A 25,906-nucleotide genomic window follows, 5' to 3' on the forward strand; every position below is an offset into this window, starting at 1 on the left:
TTTATTAAAGTGCTCTTCTCCGGCCAGCGCTGCCACACACTGCTCTGGCCAAACTCATGTAGCTGTACAACATGGAAATGAGATTAAAGGCACCGTCTTCTCCTCTGAAAATGTCCTGAGATCCTTTACACCCGATGAATGCATCTCATCCTTTTGTGGTTGCGAAATTGTGGAAAAAACGCCCAACGACAAGCAGTTTCACCCAATAGTAAGAATATCGAGTGAACCGCTGCTGTGCGTTGTACAGTATCGGGATACAATGAGCTGGAAGGGGCAAAGGTTCGAGGAGGATAATCTAGCTGTGGTATGCGAGAGGATAAACTCCCAGCTCCTCTGGGCTTCACTCTTGTTTTACTAACTTCTCTGCATTTAAACTGCTGTTACACTGCTAAATATGCAGCTGAGGGAAAGTCTGAGCAGAACCTGCAAAGCCCAGAGAGCAGCTACACATCGGACCCGGCGCTGAGGAATTGCACCAGGAGAGCTGGAAAAAAGGCAAGTTCCCTCCAAGGTCAGCAGAAATAAAAGTTCTCAATAGTTCTTTTACGAGTATGCAATCTCCCGAGTGGCATCAAAAGCTGAATCATGCAATTGAAAACTCCTCCAACTTTCCCACTTCCAAGCGTTTTCCTGTAAACCTTCCAGATACAAAAGGCCGAAAAACATGTTGACATGGAAAAATGTAGCTGTGTGTCGTCACTGTCCCCTGTCTCCCTCCTTGTACTCCTCTGGTTCCCCTGGTTCCTCTGGTTCCTCTGGTTCCATTCTGGCTTTGGGCTTTTCTTTCCCAGCCGCCGGATCCCCAAAGTGCCGTAAAAATCTATTGGAGCTTAATGGAGTGAGCTGGGCGAAGGTCAGCCGGCCCTCCGCACACTCTTGAAAGGAGGCTAGGGAGCCGGCCAGCGGCTTTCAGCGCTGTTTGTTTATGGCAACTGCCGTCTCAGGGCACGGGGCCAAAGGCAGCAGTGCGACGCAGCTGTCCCCGGAGCCTGAGGACGGTAGCGAGTCACGCGCCGGCCGAGGCCTCCTGCCCCTCCGAGTCCCTGCGGTGGAGGAAAGGGAACAAGACAAGGAAAGGAGGCAGTTGACCGTTCTGTCATGATCCCTCCAAGATGTTTCATTGCAGCCTATTTGAAAACAAAAATGAATGCCCAGGAGGAGCCAAGAGAATCTCGGCCATGCAATCACTGTTGGAATCTGAGAGTTTGCCACCGTATCATCTGGAGCTAAAGTCTCTAACACTCAGGGCAACAAGGCCCAAGGGGATTAGAGTCTTGTTGAAAAGCTGCCACTGCCGTTGGAGACTGATCGACGGTCGTGTCGCTGCTCTGTGTGTCTAGATTTCACAGCAGGGGCAAGTCACGAGCTGCCCACAGGAGGAACACCGGCGATTACAACACGAATAATAGCAGCAAATAACCTGTCGGACAACTCTGTAAAGAGCCGCAGACAAGCCCCCGCTATGAATAATGTACGATGATTAAACACTCATTTAAAAAATGCACAGAAACGGAACAGAGCGAGTTGGATTTTCAAATAGAGGGAGGCACCAAGTGGTCTTTGGAATTGGAGGGAAAAAAAGATATTAACCAAGATAAATTTGACTGATTCTGGATAAAACCAGGCCAAACCCTGTGTGGGCGGGGCTAGTTGAGTTTTGGCATGTTGTAGCCTCTGACACGGAGGTGAACATTGCAGATGTATTAGTCTTGTCTGAACAAAAGTAAGCTCAACAATTGCCTGCAAATTCTTGTCAAATGAATGTCATGAAAACAACAACGACGACGACAACAACAACAACACTAGTGTGATGCGCTGAGACAGAAACAATTTGCTCATATTTTCAGCTGAGTTATGACCTCAACATTTTCTTAGTGATTTAATCCTTTCGGCTTCTGATTGAGAAACAAAACTAACATATCCCAGAAATAAGTTCAGCTAGTTTGCGCATTTGGTAGCTGTTATTCACAGAAAAATGCATCTGGTCTTTTCTCTTGTACTGTTCCAGTAACTGCAAATTGCAAACTAAGCCAATAGTACAATAGTAATTATGGACCTGTTTATTTATTTTACTTTGTTCATTGTGCCTTGTGCAGAAATATCAAAATGCTAATACTGCTAACAAACATAGCTACTATGACAAATTTAGTCATGAGAGAAACTCTGACCATTGAAAAAGATGGAGTTTATTTTTTACCTTTGCAGTTAAAAAGGTAAGGCAACTTTCTCCTTAATTTCCCTTTTGAAAAAGACAGATTTTTTTTTAAATTGAGGCTGAGTTCAAGCGAAGCCTTCATCTCGGAAAAGTAGGCAAAATAAAAAAACGATTCATGCGCCCACCGGAAAACAGACAGAACCATTTGACCGCTCAATATCGCATCATATGTAATCAGATTGTTCCTCAGCGAGCCTCACTATTCAATTATGACGAGAATCATATTAAGTTGTTTACCTGAAAAGAACAATTTACTGTCTGTGGACCTGCAGGAAGCAGAGGACATGTAACCGGTCGGACTGAAAATGGTCTATTTCAAGCAGTGGCGACTCCTTCAGGGACCCGACACGTAACGCCTGGCAGCAGCTGGTTTTTCCGTCACGCCGTTTTAATTTGGGGGGGAAAAAAACGGCTGCGTTCTGGTGCGAGCGAGCAGAAGGAGCGAGGCGCCGTGTTTGGATACGAGGCAGGGAGAGCTTGAGAGTGTGAGCGCCGTGGTGCGAGACCCCGACCCAACCCTGGGGCTGCACAGATAGCCTGTTTATTTTAGGGAGCCTCCGGCCGGCTCTAGCCGCGCTCTCACTCAAGGACAAAAACAGCTGCTTCGTTTCATGTACCGACAACAAGGGGCCGCAGATCGGCCGCGGACTCAGCTTGTCCAACCTTTTTTTTTTTTTTTTTCTCTCCCGGAACTCTGCCGCGTTTCTAAGAATATCTGAGCTAACACATGGCACACGAAAGAGGACGGGAACCTACAGGGGTGCCTTCCCATCCCTGCCGTACATACATACCTTTGATTTTTGCATCCAGCAATTGCGGCGGACTTTTAAATTCACTCTCCGTCATCTGCTGACCCCGCTCACATCATTTCAAATAGGCAGAAAGTCTTTGTGGAAAATGACAGCCCTGCAGCCGCAGCTGGGTCTGAGCGATGAACCGCCACAGGGACTAATTAGTAACATATGCATTTTTTTGTGTTTAACCATTGTCTAACAGGCGGTTGTGGTTCTGTAGACATCAAATCACAACAACAAAATGTTTTGCTGGGCCAGCCGCAGAATAATGGCACCGTCAATTGGACTCCATTCTGAAACGATTGAGTGGGGCCACCGGCTTTGAGGCATCATTACACAACCACAAGGGTCAACTTATGTGTAGGGTGACTTATTTTTCTTTGTCTCTTCTGGTATGGAACTGTTTTATGTGACACTAGGAATGTAGCTCAACAGTTTAAAAAAAAAAAGCCTTGTCATGCCATGTCGACTTGTGCTACATATTTTCTTTAGGCTACCAGCTCGAAATTTCCTTTTTTGAGACAACGGCTGCACGTTACCTGCCTGTGGCTAGCTGCCACATGCTACCGTGTTCTACTTAAGTCTAGCCGACCTGTTGGTAGCAACGTAAAAACACTATTTTTCCACTCAGTGCTCTTCTTTTTCCTGCTTTTAGAGGGACAACACCAACCTGCTTGCAAGTGCAACGTTCAAGCTTATCTCTTTAGCGTTAGCCAGGCTCACCGACGGTTTCATCTTTCCTCGTCGTGGCCGTCAAAGTCGACCCACAGCTGGTGCTTCCTGGCCTCGTCACAATCTTTTAGGAAGCTGATTGGTCAGGGACTCCACGGAATGTTAAGACCGGTTCAAAATGTTTTCCAATAGGAGGTCGACAAGATGGACGAGCCCGATGTCAAGAGTCGAAACCGGAGCACTCCAGTTGTCGCGTTGTATCACGGCAGACCGTGCAGTCCACTACTGATTGACCACGCCAATTTAGGAACAAAGATGAAAATATACTGAATTGATGATGATTGACGTGCATTAATAAAAATCAACAAAAGTTCCTGCTTCAAGCTTCCCTTAGAGCTGGAGCAGGATGCGTGTGGCAACTTGTGCTCGATGGATCTATGCAAAACGTCAGGCTGTCGTCCTGGAAATGATCAAAGATGGAGAGAGACGTGTGGAAACCTTCTATGTATATCCTGTCACCGCCCGAGTCTACAGGTTAATCCTGGGTGGGCATGTAAATTAATGGACTTCCATTGTGAAGGTGCCATCTGGACAAAGGTATGTTTTTCAGGCTATGGAATCGGACGATATATGACGGCTGCTCCCACACGGTAACACAAAAGTCTGGCTGCCAACATGTTGACTGACTGTTTGAACCCGGGTCACCTCCCTCCATCTCCCCTACACACTGACTTCTCACTTTCTTACTTGAACATTTTCCTCAGGAATCTTTTCACCCTTTAGAACAAAAACAAAAGCTCTTCCAGACGGTGGACATCCTCCTCCTTTTAACTCTGCACCGGCATTGTCTTTAGCCAGTAATAACGGCGCAGGTGGGAACACGTGTGGTGGGAATCCTCAACTTCCCGCCTCGGGTGTAAGAGCCGGCGGTGGACCGACTGTTGGGAAAGATTCTTTGCATTGAGAACTCAGGAGGGAGCAGCGCTCTGGTGTTGACACAGCGAACCGCCGCTCCCCCAGTGACCCTGCAACGCTGGTGTCAGGTAATAGATGCTGGATGAGAGTTAAAGTCAAAAACAACAGCGTTGCTCACCTTTCCCCATGCAGCACCCTTCTCTCTCTGTGTACGCGGAGTGAAAAAAAAAGTGGGGGGATTCGATGGAGAAGGCGGTCCAAGTGTTGTGGGAACGCTGGGTGTAAGGCGAGCGCTCTGACCTACTGGTTCCCAGCCTTCCCTCTGGCTTCCCCCCTGTTCCCCTGCTCACGGCACGCCTCCAGACAAAAGCATCATTATCGCTCCCCAGTGCCGCCTCGCCTGTAACTCTTCACTGGTTAACCGGCGCTGGGTGAACTGGGAGGTCGGTGGTGGATCTGAACAGTTCCAGCGCAAGTCAGGCGCCATCGGCTATTTCCTGTCAATTCCGACTCTTTTTCCTGGGAAATCTCACAATCGCAGTCCTCCCACGTTAGCCTCCGTCGGCTAACTGACAGGAGGTGCCGCTTATCAGAGCTCATTCTCTGACTTTTCACTGGATTTCCCTGCAGGTGAAAGGTCAAAGCTGGGGTTGCGAGTGTAAAAGATGTAGCGAGGCTTGTCGGCATGTTAGTCGGTCTGTTGGCCGGCGGCCCGGGCCGGAGAAAGAGCAGGAGTCTGAGCGTATTGTGTTACACAAAACAGGCTCTTCTCACACCACCGAGCACGTGCTCCCGTCCTCCTCGTGTCGAAACCCAGCCGTGACTCAATGTCTTTGCACCCTGATGGAGTTTCTCAGGAAAGGCATTCAAATCCACGGTGCCTTTCTGTGAACATCAGGGGGGATGCAACACGATGGGCCAATTTCGTGCTGTTGCGATGACAAAGTGTCTCGAACACTGACGGAAGTTTCTTACAAAATTGATTCAAAGTCTCGGCACGCACGGAACCCGATTTCCGTCACTTTGACAGAAACGCATTGGGACAAGTCGGGGACACGACAATTTTGTGGTGTTGTGAGAGTGTCTAGATTGATTGTTTTCAAACGACTGGCCGTCTGGGCAAAGGTGTATTTTGTAAGAGGCAGAGTTGAGAGAAAATTGGAGCAACGACCGCTGGCCTGTTGGCGCTCATCACACTTTGTCACTGCTGTCCGCCCGCAAGCAGAGATGGCCGAGGATAAAGTTTGTAAGAGTGCAGATTTCTCTGACTAAAAGTCTAAAATCTGACATATTTGTGTTCAGGAAGAAGAAACTGTAGACAAAACTGTCAGATTGGAACTAAAATTTGCCTCGCACTGTTTTGAGTTAATTAATACATTTAAAGTTCAGATGTTGTCTGAAAAAAATTACAATGAGCACCACACTAAAACCTCACTGACCAGCTGCTCTTGAAGTCTGGTCGATAGTTTTCAGTCGTGATTCAGATTAGACTCCAGACCAACACCCTCCTGGGACGTCCACATCATTATTATAATCTTTTGGCTGATAAACGAATTGTAAAGGACAATTCAAACCCACAAGTCAAAACTAATAATGAGGTTGTGCTGTCAACACCGGGCTATTGTTGGTCTGATTAGCCTTTGTTGTGTCATCGCTCGCTGACATCTAAAAGGGGTCATTGACTGATTGGTCGGGTGTATGAACAAACTACGCTAGTACCGCCCCCAATTTCCCACTCCCTTTTTCATATCCCCTGCCCCACGCCCCGGAGGAAACCCAGGGCTCCGGGAGCCTCCGAATCAACGGCTGTATCGGGGCCAGTTTCCGTAGATACTTGTTAAATGTCAGCATCTCACCGGCAGCCCCGGGGACAAAAACCTCTGAAGGGTACGAACCAGTGGTGACGTAAGAGTCGTTACCGAGGGCCGCTCGGCAGCGTCGGCGTGGTCGCTGTGCGCCGCTCGACTGCTGACTGATTGGCTGAGTGCTGGACGCTTCCACTCAGGAGCTCTCAGGAGCTCTGGAAACAGTTAGAGGAGGTGCAGAGAAAGGAGGAGAAGAAGAAGAAAAACAGGTTTCTCATTCATGAGTTTATAAATTACTTTATTTTAGTTTTTTTCACTCTTTTCTTTTTTCTTCCTGCCCGTTTTCCTGGCATATTTTACCCTCCGGTGGTGCTGAGGCTCTCCTCGGGAGGGCGGCGTGTAATGGAAAAGTACTCCAGAGCCAGAGGAGCCACAGCAAGCTTTCTATTGCTGTACGGCCTTGGACACGTCCAGAGCAAGACAATGACAGATAAGGCTGTCTCCACTGGCTCGCTCGCCCAGCTGCGTTTGTCCTTTATCTCGCCCGGGAGTCTGGGTCACACACCAGATCGCTCCAGTGCCATTTAGTAGTAGCCCCACAGATCAGGAGTCCCAGGAATCAGGATTAAAAATCTAATCTGTACCCCGGGCCTCACTACTCTTGGAATGAGTCAGTGTCCAACGCTGTGGGCTAAGAAAACTCACTCAAAGCAAAAGTTGAGATGCAATTTAAAGCAGAAAAAAAAAATCTTGGCCAGGAAATGATAAAGCATCTGTATCTGTTGGTCGCAATTCAATCAATAAAGGACATCAGTTAAAAATAAGCCTTGTGGTACTGAACATGAGAATTGTATCAACAGCACAGACGTTTTCCTACAATTCCTGGAAAATAATATCTGTTAAGGTATTGGCTGAGGGGCCTTGCAATGACCTTTTTCAGGACACATCTATTCAGTGCTGCCCCAACTCTATCTTCTATATCATCTGTGTCTGAACTCCCTAGAAGTGAGAAAAGTTCGGCCTTTACTTCCTCTGCCTCTGCTCCTCTTTTGGAAAGCTGTGTGCCAAAAGGCACACTTGTGTTGGCTCCGCCTTCTGAGGTGAATTTGTTTCTGTCCCCTTCCTAACATGTAAATGGAAGTTCCAACGAAGCAACTGTTTTAGCAGGGGTCTGTAAACAGAGGGCTAAATATGCTGTTTTCTGGTGCTCTTGAGGTTATTCGAGATAGTTAATGGACAAAAAAGATCCGGAAGGTGTAAACATAAAACAATGAACTATAGAGGAGGTGAATCTTCGTTACAGCCATTAAACGCTGCTCCAGCTTGTTTACTATACTTACTATATAGGTGTGAATATCGACAACGTATGCAGTGATTCCAGAAACCTTGTGTGACAGTTGACCGTCCTGTCACTATGCCTCCAATTGATTATGCACCCTGGCTACTTGGTCAAGGGGATATCCCTTCGGCTGAATGAGTCTGGGGTTCGAAGCCTGCCTGGGCCCTCTGCGCCTTGCCACACTTGCAGCAAAAATACATCTAAAATTTCCCTCTGGGATGAATAAAGTATTTATCTGTCTATCTATCTAGCTGGCTCTCAGAGGTAGGTGTGGATTAACCAGCAGCAGCTCTGACATTAAATGTAACCAGAGTGAAAATCCAAGGCTAGAAAGGAAATCACATTTTAAAATCCAGAAACATTTATCTTACCAAGCTGGGGATTTCAGACTGCAGAAGGGGGGAAAAAACGACTCAACACAAACAAACTACAGAGATAAGGAGCATCAGAGCGAAGAGTCTATGGTGTGTGTGTGTGTGTATGTGCCCATGTGTGTTGGCGTGCGTGATGTGCATGCTGAAAAACATCATTGCTTGAATTTGTGCGATAAGCCAGATTCCCGACGAAAGCCTCCCATGCTAATTTGCTTACAAATGTCAAACTACGAACACTCGACTTGTCAGAAACGTTTGACCGATCCCTTCATTTTAATCTTTGCGTGCAAAAACTAGGAACAGACAGCCCTGATGCAGGAAGAGGAACCGACTGAGAAGGAAGTGACAAGAAGATGCGGCGGGCGGATTAACCTTAGACATGAACAAATGTGACATCACGGAATTGGGCTTCGACATTCCAATAAGCGTTGAGGTGCTATTAACCCCTTGGATGGCTGGATGTTCTGCAACGACATGTGTTTGTGCCGACAGGATGCAAATAAACCCTCAGCCAGGGTTCATATAAATACTCAGCCACACGTGTCCAGGCGCCTGCCAGCAGCGCAGAGGGATAAACATATTTTTTTTTCTGCCTCGTAGCGGCAGGATTCCGATAGGTCGAACCGGTGCTGGATAGCTGAGTAACCCCCTGAAATAATCAAGCGCTCCCAACGCTTGCCTTGTTTTCTTTAAGGCCTTTGTGTGCCGTGAAGAGGCCTGAATTTTTGGCAGCTGAGCGTGAAACATGAGTTACACGTTGGCTCCTTGTCTCTGCGGCGGATTTAAGTCCAGGGATTTACGGTCCACAATGACACAATCCCAAGGCGCAGAAAAAAAGACTCGGGGACAAGATGAAATGTGTCCAACGCAGGGAACATTGGGCCAGAGTGTTTGGATCAGTATGGTTACCTCACTAACAGCATCAGTGGGAACTCCAAGTTCTGCGCTTTGTTTTTGAGCGGTAACTGTGATTCACCCCTCGGTCTGGTCTGGGCAGCTCTGCACGCTGGAATGCGGCACTGAGACACATTTACTGACCAGTGTTTGATGTCAGGTTTGGTATGTGACACATGGATGAGCAGGAGTAATTCAGAAAAAAACACAGCAGCCCCTTCTCTGAGAGCCGCAGTGCCCCACCTTGGCCAGGCTGTGCACCTCTCACGACGTCTGAACAGACGATGGTTGAAATGCTGGCTGGTGTACACAAACACACACACACACACACACACACACACACACACACACACACACACACACACACACACACACACACACACGTAGAATTCAGACACGTGATTGGAGGATGATACTATGCATCGCAATTAGTACTCTTCAGGTCAGACTCTCACCAGAAGATTTTGGGGTTTCACATTCATTAGTTTTCTTTGTTTCACCTAACTGAAAATCAATTGAATAATAAATCAAACAAACAAACAAACACAACAATGACCATATATCTGGAACAGTCTAACGATGATCTTCCAAGATATTGAACGTAAATAGGTACCTTTCAGCTCTTGAACTGAAACAAAAAGCATCTTTGTCTCCCCCTGCTGGTAGAGAGTTGCATATAGGGCAGATATAGACTAAGTAAAACCAGAAATTCACAAACGCGTAAAAATAAATAAATACAATAAACGGAAGATAGTTAAAAATACGTTTTAATACAGAGGGGTTTGACTCAGTCAAACAGCTGTGTTCATTACGTTGATAGAAATAAACACATGGCTGAGAAAAATGGCCTGCTTAGATGATACAAGGCTACTGCATAAACGTTGCGACTGCCTTCTGAGGACAGTGTATTTTGACTCCATTGATACATTGATAGGACAGTATAAGAACAAGAATAAAGGTTGGCACATTGCGCCCTCTGGCGTTGTCCCACGATCGCGACAGAGCTTCCGCCACTGCTTACGCAAATTCCGGTTGTGCAGCAGCCATTTTGTCTGTTCGGTCAAGTCTACCCCGGCGGTTAGAAAAATCGAGTTCCACCCTGGGAAACAAAATAAATGTTCCCGTTATGTTTCGGATTAACTATATCCTTCACCCATGTGCCGTATATATAAAAAAATACGTCTAGTGAACAATCCGAAGAAGGTCAACGTCTAAGGAATTTATCATAGTCGGAGCGGGGAACCGCTGAGCTTTTTGGGCCATGTCGTCCGAAGAAAGCTACTTGGCTATCATTCGCTATCTGACGGATGAGCGGGAGCCGTACGCGCCGGGTACACCCGGCAACACCAAGAGGAAAATACGGAAGGCGGCCGCCTGCTACGTCGTCCGCGACGGCACGTTGTTTTACCAGAGGCGGCAGAAGGGCCAGAACGTGTTCTCCGAGCTGGAGGTGGTGCTGGAGGACAGCCGCAGGAGGGAACTTATCGACGAGGCGCACATCCCGACAGAAGGAGGGGAGCACCTCAACCAGCAGCTCACCTGGGAGGCCCTCTCCCAGAAGTACTGGTGGAGAGGTAACGTTTTTATTTTATTTCTTTGTTTTTTGTTTTTTGTTTTTTTTTAATTAATTTTGTAAGCGCCCTGTGGCCTGGCTGCTGCGGCTCTGTGTGTTCACGGCTGGCTGCAGCTAGTAGCTAGCTTGCCACGGTTAGCCGAGGAGCCGCTGTAAACAAACGATCATACGCCACAGTCCGCGGTCATTGACGGAGGTGTGCTCCATGTCGCCACCAAGCGTTCGTTGAACGCAATTTCCCCCGCTGCGTGTAAACGTTTAGTCAGATACAGTGTTCTTTCTTTTAAAAAGCCGTTTGAAATCTGTACGGAGGCGGGCAGATTGCTAGGTATTTTATTTACGCATTTTCCCTGCGTGCCACAAGTGAAGGACAGACCGGAAGTTGTTGAATCCGGCCTGGTGGTTCTCTAACGTTATTGGCACGAAGATGCATAGACGGACCGGATGTTGATTGAATTCCACTCAACGGTCGGAAATGCGGGCTTTTCGCTTGCTTGCTTGTCTTCTTTAGCTGTCTCATTGCACTGCTTGCCTGATCTCAATAAATTAGCATTTAAATATCATAAATGCATTTTTTCCCCTAAAGCGTCGAGAAATTCGACAGGTTGTGAATGTTATATGCCCAACAACTGCAATATAATTCAGTTAATTACAAGTGTCCTAACAATAATCTGTTTTCATCCAGTCATTCACCTCCCTGGATATAGAAACTTACATCCTTCGATCCCCCTTTTCCAGAAGTGTGTGCTAAAGTTACAATGTCGATGCCTACCTTGAAATGCTTTTAGCTACTCCAACCTTCCCCTTCCAAACATGTGCAAGATCCAACAAAAAGTCGGCATTAACAAACTTTTTGTTTGTCCTTTTTGGTATGACTGACAATAAACAGTGTGTTAATTATTAGTTAATAATATAGTTTCCTGCGCATGTAAAGAATTTTTGGTGGGAAATATCGCAAGGTTGCTTCATCTGAATCTGGGCTGAAAAATAAAATTCAGAGAGTTGGGATTAATATCTACATTCTTTCTATATTACTTAGATTTTTTTTTACACAGTTTAAATGAGTGGTTTAAGTCCGGGTTCTGTGGTGCCCCCAGGTATCCTGAAGCAGGTCAAAGACCACCTCAGAGAGTGCAGTTCTTGCCAGAGCAGACGGGGAGCTGAAGATGGCTCCGGGACTCGGCTCTACTGCCGGCTGGGGAGACACAAGTCGAAAGAAGAGGAGGAGGACGAGGAGGACCATGAAGACGAGACCGAAGATGGTTTTTTCTTGTCCACCTCACCGTCCCATGCCAGGCTGTCCAAAGCGACGTCCAAACACGAGCTGGTCTTTGTAAGTTTGTTTTCCTGGTTTTCTCTTCCTCTTCCTCTTCCTTCTCTTCCACCTCCTCCTCGCCTCCTTCAGAGATGTCGTTTTGCTCCTGTGTCCCGCTGAGGTTCGAAATCTCTGTTGCTGTGTCTGCTGCAGGTGGACAGCAAGGGCGAGGTGAGCCAGTTCTTGTCCAAGCACAGCCGAACCATGATGGACAAACTCAACACGCAGCGACTCAACAACCAGTTCTGCGATATCACCCTGCTGATCGAGGGCGAGGAATTCCGGGCGCACAAAGCCGTCCTGGCGGCGTGCAGCGAATACTTCCACGAACTCTTTTTGGAGAAGGGGGCGGCGTCCACGCACGAAGCTGTGGTCGACCTCTTTGGTGAGTGAGACTGAGGTTCTTTGCCGTTTTACTTTTATTTGATTATTTCTTTTCCTCGCTCGGCCACTCACGCTCGCTCTCCCCCCTCCAGGCTTCAACAAATCCACCTTCCTCCCCCTGCTGGAGTTTGCGTACACGTCCATGCTGACGTTCAACTTCAGCATCATGGCGGACATCGCCAACCTTGCTCGCCACCTGCTGATGAAGGAGGTGCTGCAGTTGTGCGAGTTTGTGCACAAGCAGGTGGAGGAGCAGAAGCTGGACGTCTACCAGAAGGGGGACGTGCACACGGTGCTGTCGGACCAGCAGGCCGCCGAGGAGGGCCTGGCGGCCGAGGAGGGCGCCTACGTGGTGGCCATACAGGGCGACGGCAGCGCCGTGGTCACCCAGGGCGGCGCCGCCGTCACGGGTGAGTCCATCGCGTTCGTCGCCACCCCGGAGGAGGCCTTCGCCCAGCAGCCTGTCGTCGTGGCGGCGCCGGTCGTCGCCGAGGTCGCTCACGGCGAGGACGGCAAGCACGAGGGAACCGTCACCCTCATCGCCGACGGCCCCGAGGGCGAGACCATGACCGTGGTCACCCACAGCGGCCAGGCGGGAGCCAGCGAGTCCCTGGCCATGGTGTCGGCTTGTCTCGCCATGGAGCAGCCGCAGGGGCCCGAGGGCACCGCCTACGTCATCAGCGTCGACCAGGAGCAGGTGGGCGCCACCGAGGTCGCTTCGCTCGCGGCACCTGAAGTGGCGGCAGTGGCGGTGCCCCCGCAGGAGGAGGCGGCGCCAGCGCTGGCTGAGTCGGCGCCTACGCCGGTGAAACGCAAGCGAGGGCGTCCGGCCAAAGTGAAGAAGGAGCCGTTGGAGGTCAAGGAGGTCAAGGAGGTTTCGCCGCCGGAGGAGGAGTGGATCCCCGACGATGCCCCCGCCGACAGACAGGAAGTGATGTCGGACGACTCGAGCAGGAGGCGGCTCCGGCAGCGCTCCATGGCCGAGGGCGGCTACGCCCGTCTGCACATGGGGCTCGAGAACGAAGAGGAAGAGAAGAAAGTTGCGACGCCGCCCCGTGTGGTCGCCCCAAAGGTAGCTGGGAAAATTCACACAACCAGTCTGGACTTTTGTTCAAAGTAAAACACGGTGCATTCAACTCAATACATCTATTGTCACTGCACAGCAGTACGAGATTATGTGCTACTTATACAGTCAGTGAAAATATACATACAAGCCAACCACGTTATAAAACATGGAATATGCTGGTAAAAAGAGAGAATGTCCATCCATCCATTTTCAATACCTGCTTCTTCCTGCACTCAGGTTCATGGTGGTCAGCTGGAGCCCCTCCCACACAGAATGTGACGCAGGAAAAAAATAAATAAAGCAAATTTGGTGCTTTTGTTTCTTTGTTTTCTAGGTGGGTTTCAGGACAGGAAAGAGGGGCCGACCGCCCAAGCATCCAGTGGAGATTCCAGCTGAAGTTCAAGCAGCAGCAGCAGCGGTGGGGGCGGAGTCAGGGCTAGCCGCCGCGGACAGTGTGGAGATGGAAGACGCCGCCGCCGCCGCCGTCGCTGCTGAGACGACCGTCCCTTCGTCCGACGGCGAAGGCGCGCAGGTCCAAACGCCGGCGCAGAGCGGCGGCACGGAGGGAGAGCACACCTGCTCCGAGTGCGGCGCCTCCTTCCCCAGACGCTACCTGCTCATCATGCACACGCTGAAGCACGAGAAGGCCCGCGGCTACAAGTGCAGCGTGAGTTTGCCTTTGTTTTTTTTCCTTTCGGCTCCCTCTTGTGGTGGGGGGGGAAGAAAACGTCCTGACCGGCTCCCGCCGTGTTTCCTCTGTGGCAGCTGTGCAGCAAAGAGTTCCAGTACCCGGCCTCGCTGCGGGCCCACTTGGCGCGACACAAGCAGCAGAGCAGCCAGCGGGCGCCGCTCGGCAAGGCGCCGCCGGGCGACAACGACCTGGACGAGCGGGCGCTGTCGCCGCACACCAAGCGGGAGTTTGTGTGCGACATCTGCGGCAAGACGCTGCCCAAGCTGTACTCGCTGAGGATCCACATGCTGAACCACACGGGCGTGCGGCCGCACTCGTGCAAGGTGTGCGACAAGACCTTCGCCCACAAGCACAGCTTGAAGATGCACCGGGCGCTGCACGACGCCACCAAGCAGTTCCAGTGCGAGTACTGCCAGAAGTGCTTTGTCAGCAAGCGCAGCATGGAGGAGCACACCAGCATGCACACAGGTCGGTGCGCAACATCAGCAGATGCCTTGTATCTATCTGACTGTTCTGTTGTTGTTGTTTTCGTTGTTGTTGTTGTTGTGTATCTGTTGTAGCTGACGATGAAATTCGGCTTTAGCTGTGGTTAGGGGTTTTTTCAAACATGCGTGTTGGTTACACATGAGTACGTCACATATTTACAATTTCACAGTCTACTCTACCGTTCAGTGCATTTCTACATTGAACTCTGTTATAACCAGTTTTATGAGATAATGAGCTTGAATGCTCCGTGATCATTGTGAGTGCATGAAAATCAGTCAAGATGTGCTTAAAAAGTATGGGAGCCGTGTAGTGTATAATGAAAACCATTTCCAGTCCTAATTACAAGTGATTGAGAGAATTCCAACTGAGCAAAATTCTGTTTGGACGCGCTAAAGGTCGGCTGCTTTAAAGAGCCTGAACTATCAACGCCTGGTTGAGCCCTCTGTCAGTGCGGTCTACAACTCCCATCAGTATAGGGTCCGGGGCCCTCTGTTAAGTGGCCGTGCGGTCCCTGTATGATCGGAGCAGGAGTCTGGTTCGCATTGCCGGCAGTAAGTCAGACTTGTTCCCAGTGCGTGTTGGACTCCGGCAGGGCTGCCCTTTGTCACCGGTTCTGTTCATCACTTTCATGGACAGAATTTCTAGGCGCAGCCAGGGGCCGGAGGGAGTCCGGTTCGGGAACCACATGATTGCGTCTCTGCTGTTTGCAGATGATGTGGTCATGTCGGCTTCATCGAGCCAGGACCTCCAACGTGCGCTGGGGCGGTTTGCAGCCGAGTGTGAAGCGGCTGGGATGAGAATCAGCACCTCCAAGTCCGAGGCCATGGTTCTCGACCGGAAAAAGGTGGTTTGCCCTCTCCGGGTCGGTGGGGGGATCCTGCCTCAGGTGGAGGAGTTCAAGTATCTCGGGGTCTTGTTCACGAGTGAGGGGAGGATGGAGCGTGAGATCGACGGGCGGATCGGTGCGGCGGCTGCAGTGATGCGGTCGCTGTACCGGTCCGTCGTGGTGAAGAAGGAGCTCAGCCGAAAGGCGAGGCTCTCGATTTACCGGTCGATCTACGTTCCCACCCTCACCTTTGCTCACAAGCTTTTGGGCAGTGACCGAAAGAACGAGATCGCGAATACAAGCGGCCGAAATGAGTTTCCTCCGCAGGGTGGCTGGGCGTACCCTGAGGGACAGGGTGAGAAGCTCGGCCACCCGGGAGGAGCTCGGAGTAGAGCCGCTGCTCCTCCGCATCGAAAGACTCCGGGCGGCCAGGCTGAACACACAAGAAAAATACCGCCGACTGTACCAAGCCATCGACGACAATCACGCTGAGGCAGAGCTACGCACAAGACGGCAAAAATCGCTCAGCCATCTTCACAACTAAACACGCACACCACCTACTAGAACCGTGACAAAAAAGAAATGGCGGTTGGGTTTTCGCGGAGAGTCGCTCTCACCTTTCGTCAGAAAGTCTGAGCCAATCAGTGCCCTGCTCGTCGCTACGTCACCACTAAACTCGCTTCGTCTTGCTTGGCCCCTCAACGATAGAGGTACCAAAACAGCGCCCCCTACAACCGTGTAGCGGGCCAGTGCAAACACCCTAACACCGTACCGTACCGTGGCGAGGCCAGGCAATGGCAACACGCCCTATGTCTCCCGGCTGGCCTGGGAACGCTTTGGGGTCCCGCCGGATGAGCTGGAGGAGGTGACTGGGGCCGGGAAGTCTGGGCAGCTCTGCTGCGGTAGAAGAAGCAAGCAAGCAAGCCAGCAAGCAAGCAACTGTCAAAGCCGTCCCATATGTGGCAGCACCTCCTCACCAGTAATGTTCTTGGAGCATTCCATGAGATTATTTCATGAAGCTGCTTATAATGGAGTTCAATACAGAAATCTTTAGAATGGTGGTGTAAGTGTTCTACACGGTATTTTGAATTATTTTGTTGAAGTGTGAGCCAAAGGATGTTTTCAAACTTGTGCTGAATGAAATTTATTTTTCTTTGCGAGACGATTGTACACGTGCAGCATCCTAACGTTTTCCTTTAAAAAAAAAAAAAAAAAATTCTCTGACAGGAGAATCAAAGTATCTATGCAACACGTGCGGCACGACCTTCCACCGAGCTTCGGCCCTGAGCAAACACCTGAAGAAGCACCAGCCCAAGCCCACCATCCGGCCGTTCGCCTGCACTCAGTGAGTCTCAGCTTCGGCATCAAACCTTTTCACGGGGCCAGCAAAAAAAAAAACAACAACTGTTTTTTTTTTTTTGTTTTTGTTTTTTCCCACTTGGCCTGCAGCTGTGACAAGAAGTTCTTCGAAGCCAAAGATCTCCAGCAGCACATGAACAAACACATGGGCCTGAAGCCCTTCCAGTGCCAGGCGTGCGGGAAGTGCTACAGCTGGAAGAAGGACTGGTACTCGCACGTCAAGTCGCACAGCGTGGCCGAGCCCTACAAGTGAGCCCCAGGCCTCCGTCGCTGCAGCGGTTTGCAGTAACAGGTTTTCCTTTTAAAGAGAAAAAATGCAGAGGACGATGCCGCTTGTACTGGCCTCCCAACAGCCCCTGATTGGTTGCATTTTGTCCCTAAAATTTGAGACTGGCTTCTCTCACCTGTACAACCGGTGCATTTGCCATTTCAAATTTTTTTGTTGTCAAACTTTGGATTCATTTGCCAATCAGAAGTTTGTGAAATTACAACAGAGTTGATTCTGTCTTTATTATCAAAGTATTTATTAGTAATACAATGAAAATAAGAGGAATTATGAAGATTTACTATGCAAGTCCATTCACAGTGTGCCCACCTAGAATTTTAAATGAGGGCCCACTGTGTTCCTAGTGAAGAAGGTTAGCCCTGCTGTAGTTGAAACATTGTGTGAAAATCATTTCAAAACAGAGCAACAGCAAAAACAATGTCTCACACACCCCCTAGTGGTGAGATGGTGTATATTTCCAAATCTGTATATCAGAAAAAAGCAGAGGAGGTCTTGGCTTCATGGTCAGGACAAAGAACATCATTTTGCCTCCATCTCATTGTATAATCTAATGTATAAAGTAGGGATGTTAACAATTAATCGATTATCGATTAATCATCGATTAAGAATTCATTCAGTTAAATTGAATTAGTCGCAATTAATTGAAACAGTTTTACACTGTTTTTTATTTGGTAAATTGCGTGGCGTATAAATGTATATCCAGGACAAGTTTTAAACAGTTTTAAACTTTTAAACAGAGGATACGCGTTTAAGGTGTTTTTACTTAAGGGTTAAATATTGTGTTCCCTAAACATTTTTCATTGTAAAATTTAGGTTCTCAGGAAAAACCATAGCTTATCAATTAATCGTTAATCGATCGATAAGGTCAATCAACTAATGATTAATGAATTAGTTGCATCCCTAGTATAAAGTTATAGAAAATTAAATACACAAAAAGCAAAATATGAATCAATAACATTGACGAGGTCATGGACTTTATTTACCCGGTGTGTATTGTTATGTTCAATATTCAATATATTGAACACATTAATAATCTTATTATTATTATGTAATATTGAAGCGCAGTCGTTGTCCTGTTTCTGCTGGTTAGCAGTTTGGGTAAAACAGACGTTAAGAAAAGGTTGAAGCCACTTAATGAGAAATCACCGATGATTGACAGAACAGAAGTGTTAGTGACTTGCGTGTGTTGCCGCCCCTCCCCCCTCCGTGCAGGTGTAACGTGTGTGGGAAGGAGTTCTACGAGAAGGCCCTGTACAGGCGGCACGTGAAGAAGGCCACGCACGGCAAGAAGGGCCGCGTGAAGCAGAACCTGGAGCGCGAGTGCGAGCAGTGCGGCAGGAAGTTCACCCAGCTGCGGGAGTACCGGCGCCACGTCAACAACCACCAGGGTGAGCTGATGAGCCTAACCTAACCCCTATCTATCTATAAGAGCAAACAAAAGTTATTGGCTCTTCAAATATTTACGCTTTAATACTCGTTGTGTTCAAACTTGAAGTCTTCTGTCCTCCTCTTGGAATCCTTGCTGAATAGATCCTGCAAATAGCAATGTTTTTGTCATCTTCTGCTGCTGAGAAAAACAACCATGTAATTAGGCAGGCAGTGATGGGACCAGGCTTGCGTCCTGCTAGTAAGGTGCGATAGATGACGTTAACCAGACCGTCATGGCCTGTTTTGGGGCTACTCAGCCTGCAAACATTTCCCGTAATTTCATTCATTTATCGGATCTGTTTATCAGGAAAATGTACCTGTACCGGCTCAATAAAAAAATGACGTAATTTACCCCCAAATTGGCCGATATTTTATCGGCCCAATAAAATTGTGCACCCTTAACATTAATAGAAGTGTACACTCGCAGTACAATAAAAGTAATTTGATTTACTTACCTATTGAACGGTAGTTATTTATATAATATATAATAATAAACATGGACAGGGGTCTTGCTCCTGCTCCTGCTGCTACCTGGCACCACCATGTGTCTAAGGAAGTCCGGTGTGGACAGTCCAGGTCGCCTGACATCGCATTTCGTATTTAGGGTGAATGCTCGCGTCCTCGAATAAACCGACAGCGAAGAAGGTGGACTAGGCATCCAGGTTTGGGTGCGCAGGCCACCGTAGCTCACTGGCAAGCTCAGGAAGGGGAGGGAGAGTGAAAGAGCACTGCATTCTTAAATGGAACCACTTGAAGTCACGGTTTCTTCTCCAAAATCTCCAAATATGAAACACTTAAGCTCTAATAGTCAATTTTACCGATTCATTGCTGCAGCGCTACATTCATTTTTACACAAAACTAGTTTTCTAAAATGTTGTGAAAGAATTTCCACCGTCACCCAAAATTTCTTCTCTCTCTCTCTCTCTCTCTCTCTCTCTCTCTCTCTCTCTCTCTCTCTCTCGTGTAGGCGTGAAGCCGTTCGAGTGCCTCACCTGCGGCGTGGCCTGGGCCGACGCCCGCTCCCTCAAGCGCCACGTGCGCACCCACACGGGCGAGCGGCCGTACGTGTGCCCCATGTGCAACGAGGCGCACATCGACGCGCGCACCCTCCGCAAGCACATGGCCAAGTACCACAGCGACAACCTGCCGGGCAAGATCATGCTGGAGAAGGACACGCTGCAGTTCCACAACCAGGGCACGCAGGTGGAGCACGCCGTCAGCATCCTGGCGTCGGAGCTGCCGCCCGAGCTGCGGCCGGCCCAGGAGCCGCCCTCGGAGCAGATCGAGACGGTGCTCATCACCGAGGAGACGGTGGAGGCGGTGCACGCGGTGCAGGCCGCCGAGGCGGCGGTGCAGGTGCAGGTGGCGGCGGCGGCGGCGGCGGCGGCCGAGGGCTCCATGGCGACGCTCTCCGACCAGGGCATCATGCAGGTGGTGAACTATGTGCTGGCGCAGCAGGCGCTCACCGGCGGCAAGGAGGAGGACGCGCCCGAGGTCATCCAGACCATGGAGCTGGAGGTGGCCCACGTGGCCGAGGTGGAGTGACTGGAGCCCACCTGATGGCTGACTGACTGACCGACTGTTGTGTTGTTGGATCTCACACAGTTTGTTGTACAAAGAGGCACCGGAGTGTGAAGATGAAGACGTTTTTCTTTCTCCTCCCCATTCCCCCAATTAATATAAATGATGTTGGAGAATTGTCAGTGGGATGGCGGGATGTTGCCCCACCCACTCCAGGAAGTGTTGTGTTGTCACATCCTGTTACAGGTGTATGTTCTGTTTAAAGTAATGTGCTTACATAATAAGCTACAGGTTAATGCACTTGGACTTTGAAAAGAAACAATAAAAGTAGAAATAATGACAACAGGCGCTTCTGCGTCGTCTCCTTTTTGAGCCCCTTTGCCTCCCTCTAGTGGTGGTTCGGTGAACAAGCAGTTTTCAATAGCAAGAGTTGAGTGGATTTTCTCTGTGTCTGCTTTGGGTCTTTCCGGGTTCTCCGGCTTCCTCCCACAGTCCAAAAACATGCGCGTGAGGAAAATGAGGAACTCTGACCTCTCAGTAGGTGTGTATGTGTGAGTGTGAATGTACTGTTTGTCTTTCTGTGATTTCTGATGATTTCACATTTACGTTTCTGTGACCTCCCTCTATCCTTGGGTTTGGGGCTTTGTTGATGATTAGGATTGAGTTTAGAGTTCGAATGTTAGAGTTAGGACAAAGTTTACATTGTTCAACCCAATTACTCAAGTACAATTTGTAATTTCTGTAGTTTGCTGGATGGTGAAAAACACCTGAATATGTGACCTCAGAGATAGGAGAGGAAGTGAGGGAAGAAGGAAATGGACATATTATTGTTTTTGTTTTTTTTAAATTGGTCACATCAAATTAAAGTATTTTAATTTATATCAAACTCTGCAAAGCTGACCTGGGCTATCTGTTCTGATATTAAAACGTGTGCGTCTTCTCCTTTTCTTTGAATGAATGTTCATTCTTTTTTGCAAGTCTATAAAATGACTTTCTTGCAGCATTTGAAAAGTCAACTCATCCATTTTCTTTTCTCGCAGATGATGATGATTAAAGGTTAAGTGGAAGAGCCACAAATAATCTGAGACTGGAGCATAGACATGATGGATATTTATTTCAATTATATGAAAATACCCTCAGCATATTGCGACATATTTACAACACATTGTATAAAAATATGAAAATAGCAGGTTTTCTGCTGTAAAAACAATCCCAGACTACTTCCCCATTTGCCTGTAGAGGTTTGTGCATGTGCACGTTTCGCTCTGAGCATTTTTTTATGTACGCCTTTTTTTTTTTTTATAAAAAAACCCAAACATAAACAAAACTATACAAATTTATATACATTTGTACTAAAGGTTTGCTTGGCAGTTATCAAATGAAAGACCTCTACCATACATGCTTCTTGAAAGTTAACCTTTTTTTAAACGGCAAAAAGCCACCAACACAAACACACAAACACACACAATCAGTCATATTGCTGTACTGAAAAACACTGGTTGATAGAGCATCTGTCAACACAATTAATCATCTGATGTGACAAAGTGATGCGTTGGTCTCATAAAAGACTTAAAAAATACAGCATAATTAAAACACAAAACAATAACAACATAGTTTTAATTAATTAATGAAAATAATACTTCTGACAGGAAATGTTTGAAATGTATACAATCACTGCTGACTTGTGCCACATGTGAAACTACCAGTGTATGTAAGTGACAGTGGTTAAAAACTTTGCCATCGATTTGAAAAATAAAAGAAACAGAAAAAAGTAAAGAGACACTGGAGCTGCGGCCTGTGGCAGAAACAGAAGCCCAACTAAACCCTCTAGAAACGGAAGCCATAATAATGCTCTACAATGGGAATGAACACTTGAATGAAAAACAAAAAACAAAAAACAAAAAAATCAAGGCCACCTTGAAATCTCAGGATTTCTTAAGTGCTCTCAAGAAACTTAATTAAATGCGAAAAACAAAAACCCTTGTTGCAGGACAGTTTATGCTTCCAAAGAGGGGAACGACAAGCAGAGAACAAAAATGACTGAAAATAAGTGCAAAGTTTATTTGAATATGCAATCATCATTTGCTCTTAAATTCCGTAAAAAAAAAAAAAAAATCCAAAAGATGCAATAAAGAACCAAAAAGAAATGTTCCACCAGCAGGTGTGAAATGACAGACGGTGGCGTGGGGTGGTGGCGGCGGCGGCCTCACTCGCCCTCCTCCTTGATGCGCTGCTGCTTGTTGCGGCGCGAGTCGAGGTCGAAGGAGAAGTCGGACCACTCGTCGCGCGGCGGGAAGGAGATGGTCTGGCGCAGCGTGAAGCGCACGGCGTCGATGACGCGCTCGCCGCGCGCCTCCGACGAGCCCATGCTGACGGTGGAGGCGCCGCTGGTGGTGCGCACGATGTGCGGGGGAGGGGAGAAGTCCATGGCCTGCCGGTGCTCCATGATGCCCTTCCAGATGATGTGCTGGAACTCGGCGGGGATCTTCAGCCGGGACAGGTCCTAGTGGGCACGACACAGGAGGGGGGGGGAGGGAGGCAGGGGCGTTAGTAAGCGTCTGGAGGGGCAGGGGGGCGGAGCCTCTCTCTCTTTCTCTCTCACCATCTACTGACTGCTGTTGGAAAGGCAGGGGCTCACCTCCATGTTATAGTTCTCTATCTGGTAGATGTTTGTTAGGCCTTGTGCTGTGAAGTAGTCCAGGCAGCCGGCGCAGCCCAGCCGTATGAGAAAGCTGCAAAGAGAACAGAAGAGAGGGCACCCAGTCAGGCTCAGCACAACAGCACAACAGCCAATCAGCTCCCACCGACATGTCGGATGTTTGATTCTTCTCCTCATGAGGTTTTTTTTTAATGTTAAATCTATCGTAGTTCCTCCAACATGAAGATTAAAGATCCCACATTCTGCCTATTTCTTTTTTAGATCGTTTAGATCTGTTTTTCATCCCAGCCTATAGTAGAGCCTCTTATGATGTAGCATTAAAATAAACTAGGGCTGTCAGTTGATTCAGTTGTTAATTGCGATTAATCGCATAGTGTCCTGAGTTAACTCGCGATTAATCACAAATTAATTGCATTATTTTTTTCTTACCCTGCTTAACAAGATATTTATTGTGTTTCTTATACTCTCGGAAAAAATGGAGAAGACAATAATAATTCCTTTGTTCCAAAACGATTACATACTTATACTGTCCAGATCTCCCTCCCGCCAAAAAAAAAAAACAACACCTCAAATCTTGAGGTATTCTCAAGCCATGATCGCATTTAGCAATTGCGGTATTTTATTTTTTTTTTTTAAATTAACCAGATTCTCACGTGTTTCTTTGAGTGACTTCCTGTCCAGATGAACGCGGATCGCTCGCGGCTCGCGCACAAAATAAAACAGACGGCGAACGATCGCTGCACGGCGCGAGGCGGCCGCGGAGGTGCGCGCCGCTTCGAGTTTGCCGTGAACGACGCCTTTGGTTAAAAAGGGCGCCGACAGGAAGCGGGCTACGTTCCGCGGCTATTCGCGGCCAGCGTAAACCCGGCATGAACAGGAGGGATGCGGCTCGTGCGCGAGCTTCGCGGTGCTTCCTCCGTATAGTGCCGTTCAGAGGAGTTTGAGTTAACGCGCGTTAACTTCGACAGCCCTAAAATAGACACAAATAAACAACAGATCTCCAGAAAACAGCTAATTTAGCCCCCTGTTTACAGCCCCCCCCCGGCTAAAACTTTGATGGACCTTGTTTGGCAAAAGGAAAGTTTTTAGAGGGCCTGGCCAGCACCGGGTGGGCGACGCTGTCAATCAATGTAGCAGAGGTGACGGTGGCGCTGCTCTTTGTGACATCACAAAGGGGCCGCCCTCCAGGACCGAGCGTGATTGCACACTCTCTCTCTCTCTCTCTCTCTCCCTCTCTCTCTCTCTCTGAACAGTTGGAGCGAGCAGCAGAAGTTAGCGGACGGACGGATGGACCAACTAGCGACACAAGGTGGGACCTTTAAAAAGCGGCGAGAGCCGCTCTGATTGGTTCTCCCAGCCCGACCCGGCGGACTGGGGTGTGTGTGCGGGCGGGCGAGGTACCTGGAGATGCTGCTGTCCATGGGGTATGGAGGAGGGGGCGTACAGTGCGAGGAGGGCACCAGGGGGAGCTGTGGCTGCAGTGCGTGTGTGGGACTCAGTGAGCTCATGTCAGCGCTCATGGGGAGGTGAGTGCCCATCATGGGAGACACTGCAGAGACAAGAGGAGCTGCGCTCAGCTCAGCGTCACCTGTGTGTGTGTGTGTGTGTGTGTGTGTGTGTGTGTGTGTGTCACATGACACATCGTCCTGGGGGTGGAGGTGGGGGAGGGAGGGGGTTACATTCTTTATAAGCTGTCTAAGCCCCGCCCCCTCCCACCGGCCTGCCCAGACATGCGGCACTGATCAGGGTACAACTACGCCCAGGAGGGACGGCTGGGTGCGGTGTGTGAGTGTGTGTGTGTGTGTCTGGGGCGGGGCCCCACTTACTGTCAGTCAGGCCTCCAGACATGCTGGACGGGGTGAGGGTGTTCCTCTGGTGGGGGTTCATCAGCTGGCTGACGGACGGCAGCTTGTTCACCTTGCCGTGGGTGGGGGAGCAGGAGCCGTAGGAGGGCTGGGGGGGCGCCGACGTCCTGGTGGTGGGAGGGGAGGTTAGAGGCTGCTGACTTCAGCACAGACACCAGGGAGCATCAGCGTCTCCGTGGTTTTCTCATCCCTCGGTCTCAATTCAAGAGGAAAGTGTCACGCAAAGGACTCGATTCACGCACAACAAAAAAGCACTTTTATTACATCACAACGGAGCAGACACAAGAACACCACTTTCGGACACTGTTTGAAAATCTGTTTCCAACAGAAAAGAGTGCAAATTACATGTTGGCCGACTGTCCCGCAGTGACTTTACAAAACATGACCAGCATCAACACCCCAGCAAAAATCCAAAAGCTAAAAAGTTCTCTCAGTTGAATCAGTTCATGATCAGCCCACCACCAGCAAGAGAGAAGTTGTGAGACCAGCTCAGAATCCGTCGGTCAAGGGGAAAAAAAAAGAAAAAAAAAAGGATGTAAATATTGGTTCCTGTCCAGCTTCAGCTTGTGGCTCAATGGTAGAAGTCGTGGACATTTCAAAAACGACAAAAACAAACAGGAAGGAGATGAACGGACACCAAAAAGAAAAAGAAAATGACGCATGCACTGTTTCTCTGCACAGCTTCTCTTCAGCAACCCGAGGCCCCGTCCTCCGCTTGGAGTTGCAAGAAGAGGGCCAGAAAAGAAGGAAAACCAGGAGAAAGTGAGCAGCGCTGACAGAGAGGAGGTCCGAGGAGGTCAGCGAGCAGGAGGAGGAAGAGGAGGAATGTTCAGGAGGAGTTGCAGCGCCGCCTCTGCTCTCCAGCGGGTTCCACTAGGTGGCGACCAAGACGGGTTTTAATCAGACTGAAGTGAAGAAATGGGAGAAAAAAGGGAGGAGGGAGGGAGGGAGGGAGAGAGAGAGAGAGAGAGAGAGAGAGAGAGGGAGAGAAACGGGGAATAAGAGCGACCCTCGGAGGAGTTCTGCACTGAACACAGCGTCCACAAGAGGGCAGCCTACGACCGCGGGTAACACGTTTGGTTCTCCAGAGCGTTCTGTGTGTGTGTGTGTGTGTGTGTGTGTGTGTGTGTGTGTGTGTGTGTGTGTGTGTGTGTGATTTTGCATTTACACAGGAGCGGCAGGAGAGATAAAGGACAGAAATGTTTGCAGCCGCTGACAGAAGCTTTTGTTTGGAGAAGCTGCAGTGACAACATGGGCGGAGACGCAGAGAAGAAGGTGAAGGGTGTTCCAGCAGCCAGCCTGGTATATAACCTCGACTTTGAGCGGCTTGATTTCTACCCAAACATGCGGGGCTGAACACTTTTAGGAAAAAGAGAAAAAAAAGTCATTTTTTTCATAATGGGACGGGAGGATCTGAGAATGGAGGTTTTATCTCAGCC

General features: G+C 48.9%; 2 protein-coding genes across 10 annotated transcripts in view; one reads left to right on the plus strand and one right to left on the minus strand.

The window, feature by feature from the left end:
• The first annotated feature begins 10,038 nt into the window (after positions 1–10,038).
• Positions 10,039–20,290, plus strand: zbtb11 (zinc finger and BTB domain containing 11). The gene is made up of 10 exons (XM_076045114.1): positions 10,039–10,582; positions 11,679–11,914; positions 12,050–12,281; positions 12,373–13,352; positions 13,681–14,013; positions 14,112–14,505; positions 16,577–16,694; positions 16,799–16,957; positions 18,207–18,382; positions 19,390–20,290. Exons 1-10 carry the CDS (start codon positions 10,270–10,272, stop codon positions 19,965–19,967), a joined length of 3,519 nt encoding a protein of 1,172 aa, XP_075901229.1. The 5' UTR covers positions 10,039–10,269; the 3' UTR covers positions 19,968–20,290.
• A 748-nt stretch (positions 20,291–21,038) lies between these two features.
• The window catches only part of tp63 (tumor protein p63), a 30,725-nt gene continuing 25,857 nt past the window's right edge, over positions 21,039–25,906 (minus strand). For 5 of the 9 annotated variants that reach the window (XM_076045128.1, XM_076045129.1, XM_076045130.1 and 2 more), the window contains 4 exons: positions 24,429–24,574; positions 24,004–24,151; positions 22,582–22,675; positions 21,039–22,446 (listed from right to left, as the gene is read on the minus strand). In XM_076045128.1, the coding sequence (XP_075901243.1) occupies positions 22,150–22,446; positions 22,582–22,675; positions 24,004–24,151; positions 24,429–24,574 (685 nt within the window). In that variant the 3' untranslated portion in view covers positions 21,039–22,149. Of the gene's footprint in view, positions 22,447–22,545; positions 22,676–24,003; positions 24,152–24,428; positions 24,575–25,251; positions 25,373–25,906 lie in introns of those variants that run through there. The other 4 variants (XM_076045131.1, XR_012928920.1, XM_076045134.1 and 1 more) reach the window with 4 other exon arrangements.

This window comes from Nelusetta ayraudi, unplaced genomic scaffold (assembly GCF_046127955.1).
Source record: "Nelusetta ayraudi isolate G7.1 ecotype Tasmania unplaced genomic scaffold, CSIRO-AGI_Nayr_v1 ptg000084l, whole genome shotgun sequence".
Taxonomy (NCBI): Eukaryota; Metazoa; Chordata; class Actinopteri; order Tetraodontiformes; family Monacanthidae; genus Nelusetta; species Nelusetta ayraudi.

What these genes read in the sequence shown, in the direction of transcription:
- zbtb11 (XM_076045114.1), top strand. Translation starts at nt 10,270, where the DNA reads ATGTCGTCCGAAGAAAGCTACTTGGCTATCATTCGCTATCTGACGGAT. An exon ending in AGCTGTGGTCGACCTCTTTG is followed by an intron (nt 12,282 to 12,372) that starts GTGAGTGAGACT and finishes TCCCCCCTCCAG; the next exon opens with GCTTCAACAAATCCACCTTC. An exon ending in GCACACCAGCATGCACACAG is followed by an intron (nt 14,506 to 16,576) that starts GTCGGTGCGCAA and finishes ATTCTCTGACAG; the next exon opens with GAGAATCAAAGTATCTATGC.